Source organism: Furipterus horrens, unplaced genomic scaffold (genome assembly GCF_987537825.1).
Source record: "Furipterus horrens unplaced genomic scaffold, mFurHor1.1.pri manual_scaffold_1, whole genome shotgun sequence".
NCBI classification, from domain to species: Eukaryota; Metazoa; Chordata; class Mammalia; order Chiroptera; family Furipteridae; genus Furipterus; species Furipterus horrens.
Window position 1 is genome coordinate 153,585,674 of NW_028327171.1, and position 5,523 is coordinate 153,591,196.

At 36.1% G+C, this 5,523-nt stretch overlaps 1 protein-coding gene across 1 annotated transcript; it reads right to left on the reverse strand.

The window, feature by feature from the left end:
* Nucleotides 1-4,808, reverse strand: ERMN (ermin). Its single transcript, XM_090280054.1, has 3 exons — nt 4,434-4,808; nt 3,707-3,799; nt 1-849 (listed from the first exon to the last, which is right to left on the reverse strand). The coding sequence occupies exons 1-3, from the start codon at nt 4,672-4,674 to the stop codon at nt 356-358; spliced, it is 828 nt and encodes a 275-aa protein (XP_090136180.1). The 5' UTR covers nt 4,675-4,808; the 3' UTR covers nt 1-355.
* Nucleotides 4,809-5,523: the final 715 nt, after the last annotated feature.

Sequence of the window (5,523 nt, forward strand, 5' to 3'; positions counted from 1 at the left end):
ATCAATTCAAATAAGTTTCTTCATTTAATGACTACATTTCCCAGCACTGCTCCTTTTAAAGACAAATTATGCCAGATTTCCCAGGAGTTCTGGCCAGTAAGGGCTTATCCCATAACATTATGTTAGTGAAGTTTTTAAAAGCAAATGTCCATGAATAAATGTAAAGTTTTCTGATTTGAAGTTACCAGACTAAATTTTGTCTAGGATTATTTCTACATTATTCTACAGAAAAACAGAAAGTAAGCTTCCACATCTTTAAAGGGGATAAGTGAAATAAGGGCTACAAAGAGGCATCTCTGCAAAATAGAATTAGCTTTGCATTAGTGGGCATAAGAACTTCTCAGATTCAGTTAGTTTATAAATGCATCATAGACTCAAATTCATCAATTCTTTGCTTGGTATTCCCCTTCCTGATTTTCCTATAGGATATTGTGTTGTATCTTGAATAAGCATTTCTGGAAATATCACTCTTCTTCCCAAAAGCTGGCTGCTCATCAGGTGTCACAGGTTGGGAACTGGGGCTGCTCAGTGGGGAGTCCTCACCTGGATCACCTTCTTCTTTTAAGTGAGAACCCTCTTCATTCTTTTTCTTAAATTCTATCACTCGAACTTCATCTTCATCATCGTTTTCATTAATTTCTTCATCCCAAACCTCTTGCTCCTCTTCATGCACCACATCAACTTGACTAGATTTTTGAAATCCCAGCCATTCAATTTCAGTTGCCTGGTAAGTTTTATTCTTCCTACCCTCATCTTCTCTTTCTTCCAGAAGTTGTTCAGCAATTTTTTCCTTTTGTCCACTTATTTCCTGGTTACTGCTGCTCAGAGGAATCTTCTTCCATTGATGCCCTGCAGCAAAATCAATTGGTAGTTGATATGTGCAGAGGTTCCAAAATACTCAGATGTTATTCTCCAAATTATTTTTCTGGACAATCATTTTCCCACAAATGTTTTATAAAATAATATTTTGTGAGTTACTAATATATTTCATACAATAAAATGGGTGATATTATCCAATTAGTTTGGAAAACACTGCATTAAACACAGTTAAATAAGCTTCTTCAGAATTTACCCAAGCCATGCTAATGAACATTATAAATTTCCAAGAAAGTTGACAATTTTACTTCATTAGACTATGGGTTTTTTTGTTGTTGTTGTGGGCCGCTGTATTGAGTGAGACTGGTACTCCCTGAGACACACTTCTAAACATTTTGTTTAGCTTGTCATGATGGGATGTGAATATATAAAATAAATATTTGAACTTATATCTTAAATACACACAGGCATACATACACTTTCCTCAAGGAAAATTACAAAAGTATCTCACAAGGGAAAAAATGGATTTCTTCCAATAGTGAAAACAATGACTGCCCACATCTGGTCATACTCACAGTAGCACATTTAGTACTTGCCACCACACTGCTCAGAGTTGTCCTAAGGTACCAGGGGTTGTAGGAGGACCAGAGGACCACAGATGATCAGAAGTCATGAGCTAACTGAAACACCAAACCCACCTAAGCACACACACTTTAGCCTCATACCTGCCACTCATTCCTAGAGACCCAAGATTTAAAAATAATGTTGAGGTCATATGTACATAGTGCTTGGTTAGCCTATTGTTTCAGACATGTCTCTAATGACAACTAATTAATTCAAGTTATTTGATACCCTGTCCTGACTTCTAAAAAGATTAATTCATTGCAAACTTCATTTTACAAACAGATCATATCAGTGTATTCTCAACAGTATTTGTTGGGAATACAAAAAAGAATGAATTATAAGAAAGTAGAGGTAGTTCTCTGAGCTTTCACACCTAGAGAACTTGTGTAGAAAGCTTCAGTTTGTAATGTGCATGATTCATAAACATTGCCGGGTCGAGTTCCTTGTCAGGCCTGGATTCACTATTCCCTTTCAACACTATAAAAGTTTTTAACTAAAGTGAGAGATGAGGTTTCTCTTTGCCATTGCCTTCCACAATTTTCTATTTTCACTGAAAGATGTTCACAATTTCATTTCCATCAAAGATTTTTCATTCTCTCTTTTTTTTTCCCCCCCCAACCACAGGACTCAAATTGTAAACTTAAAAAAACAGAATTAAAGATCGATTATCACTTATGTCTAGTTGTACACAGGTGCCCAGTCAATGTTCTTTACACTATAAATAAATATGCATTAGAATTTTGCTATCATCTTGAGCTTAGTTTTGTTTTCTTCATTTCCACAAGAACCAAAGAAACTGTTCTTTTTGCTCATATTCATGACTTGGGCATAAAGTTGTCATGCATGAAATTTCTTCTTGAATTTAAATCATAGTTTTCCCTCAGTATTTTTAGCATCTTTCTATTTTTTGACCCAGGAGTATTTTCTCTGAAGACTTTATAGCTGTTTGCCATTGTGAAAATACAAGATAGCAAAACATATGCATACCTCTAGCTTACAGGAAAAACACATATGTTCCACGAAACACAAAAGGATTCATTAAGGGGAAAATTCACACTGAGACCCACTAATCTGAAATTCCAGACTGCTTTTGGTTTGTTTTTTTTTTGGATGAAAATGAAAGATCCTAAAAAACTGTTGTCTCCATTGGCTTTCTGATTAGAAATTTGAAAAGGGCACTAGGTGGAAGATGTGATCCCTGCCTCCAAGAACTACAATGGAAGCAGAAAGATTAGGGAAAAGAGGTTTAGCTCATTTTATTGAAGCTTAAGTCTGATAAATTATCTGTGATAATGTAAGAGTTTGACAATGCCTGTTGCTTACAACATTCTTCCTTAAGTGTCTACACAGAAGACCGCTGCATGTGGTCAGTGGATAGTCTGAAAGGTGTCCAGGCAAAGTGGACAAACCCAGGAAACTGCCAGTCACATTTATTCTTCTTTGGCATCTACTTTTTACGTGATGTTTTAATAATTCGGCCAATAATCTCTACTTTATTTTTCCTGCTAAGGTTCTAACTGAACTAAATTGCTTAGATCTAACAAGCTGACTTCAATTTTGAAATAAGGCATTTATGGCTATAAGAAAGAACATAAATAATAATTTCTATTCTTCACTTAATTTGGAAATTGCTTGAATGTAGGTGTCTTCTTAGAAGAAAAGTCTGAAAGATTGTATATCTCTTAGTCTCTTGAGTTTATTTGAAATACAATATAGTCACTTAAAAACCAATGTTTTCTTTATTCTCCCATTTTCTGTAAAACACAATCAAAATTAACTTGGTAATTTGGGAGATTTCTTTCACAAGAAATAGGTAACCATTTTGTGCTTAGATCAGAGGCCTGGAATTTTCTTTTAGATAGAATAAATTTATATGGTTATTTAAAACTATATCAATGGTAAACTTTTAAGATAAATATTTACATTTCTCAAAGTGCCTGATACAGATTTGGAGACACTAACTCAAAAAGAAAGGTTGATTTAGTGAACTGACTTATTAAGAGACAGGTGTCTTATCAGGTCAGAATGTGTCAATCAGTTATTCCAGTCCATGCAGTTTTAGTCTTAAAGCTTCTAGACGACTTTCTAAGGTGGAACCCACAGATAATGAAGATTCCTTTATCTGCCTATAGCAGCTTTGAGGTTTGGAAGGCATTGCCTGGATTGGATTCTCAATACCACACTCATGCAACATCCCATGCCAAAACTGCTGCCCATATCCAGTCAAACAAATTCTGTGTACAAAGTGGAGGTAGGCCCCTCTTACCTTCTCTGGGTGTCATTTCATCAACACTTGTTTCTTGGAGAGAAAGATCTGTGATGGCCTTATGAACAATAAAGAGATTCTCTTCTGGTTTTTCTGGAAAAAAACACAAAGATTAATATTTTAATATTTAAGTAGTTCAAGGTTAAATAAATTATCAATTTAAACTTTAACTACAGAGATCCTTTTATTTTTAATTGTGATCACTTAAAATAACTATTTTACTCTTCCACCTCATTTCTTCATTGGTTCCTTTTACTTATAAACATAATAATCTTCTTTTAATATCTAAAGTATATAACCATGATTCAGACACTTTAAGGTATATGTAGAAGGAAAACTTGAACTACTGAATTCCTCTCACTCAAGTATTAATGGGGCTGTCCTTAATAAATAATAGTAGCTAACATTTGCCCAATACCGTGTAATCCTCACAACAACCCGATAAATGTCTGCACTATTATTCTCCCTTCTACTGAGAAAACTACGTCTTCAGGTGGCTAGGAAAGTTGTCCAGGGTCACAGAGCTGTCAAATGCATGTCTGGATTTGACCTGCAGCAGAGGTCTAGTCCTTATGCTTTTCAGACACAGTAGGAAAGGGGGCACATTTGGGGAGAGACAGGAATGGGAAGATGTACAGCTTATCCCTGTCCTAGCAATTTATCAAAAGAATCCTGAGTGAGTTTACAAATCAAATCAAACAAATTAAAGAGAAGGAAAATGTTTTACCTTTTAGAATCTTCTTATCCATGGACCAGTTAAGCATTCTCTTCCCTTGTAGTTTCTCACTTTTCTCCTGGTTTCCTTCTGTGAGTAAATCCTCAAGGCTGGGTTCTATCCTGTAGTATGGTGGCGCGCTATCCACATCACTGGCTTCCTCATTGGCTTCAGTGATTGGTGGTTTACCATTTTCAGGCGGTGTATCCCCATTGCACTCCACCTGACTAAATGTCACTGGAACATCTGTCATGATGTAGAGCTGAGTCCAAATTAGAGAGAGCCTCGAGGAAACTGAGGAAATAGATCCTGGATAATATGTTCTCTTGCCTTCAAGTCCTATAGTTCCGACTCCTACTCTAAGAATATTTACTTCAGTGCATAATAACAAGCTTCTTTTTTTCTACAGGTGCCCAGATAGAGCTTGGAACAAAAGCAATGGTATTTGTCAGATTTGCCACCAGCCCACAAATGGGGCCAATTGCCACTTTCTTTGTTGCTTAGCAGTCCCAACTGCAGAATTAATGGCTGCCTTTTGATTTACATAGACAAACAATTTGAGGCAATCGGGCTTTTGTGTTGGCATGTAGAGGGGGACTTTCAGCTTGTCAGCCCCCCTCTGGGAACAGAGATTTTTGTCCCTCTTCATAATGGTCCTTTGTCATTTTCCTTGTAACAGGAGCCACAATTGTTCCACAGCTTTAATCCAGAGAGAATGACCACCTTGATGCATATTAGTTCTGCATAACCAGCTTAACATTTCCAAACAGATTTTGTTCAAGTAAAGACTCAGCTATTTTGTAGGGAACAATAGCATCATTTCTTATTTATTCAAGAATAAAACAGCTTATCAAAAACCTGTAAACAGGACAACTTTATTATAAGTGATTCTGGTAGCAGATTCCACGGTATGCTTTCAGGAGCCCAGAGAAAGGACCTAAAGGGGAAAAAAAAATTCTGCCATCTTGCTAATACCAAAAATATTGCAATTTTATAGTAATTCATTTGGTCTATAGCTTCTTATCCTCTAGTTTATTTATACCTATTAAAGCCCTACCCAACCTTTAAAGCCCTAATATAATTTCCTCCATGAAGGTTTGCC

Coding starts and splice junctions, on each gene's coding strand:
- ERMN (XM_090280054.1), bottom strand. CDS start 4,674: ATGACAGATGTTCCAGTGACATTTAGTCAGGTGGAGTGCAATGGGGAT. Junction 3,800..4,433: donor GGATAAGAAGATTCTAAAAG/GTAAAACATTTT, acceptor GTTTTTTTCCAG/AAAAACCAGAAGAGAATCTC. Junction 850..3,706: donor TGAAATGACACCCAGAGAAG/GTAAGAGGGGCC, acceptor ATTTTGCTGCAG/GGCATCAATGGAAGAAGATT.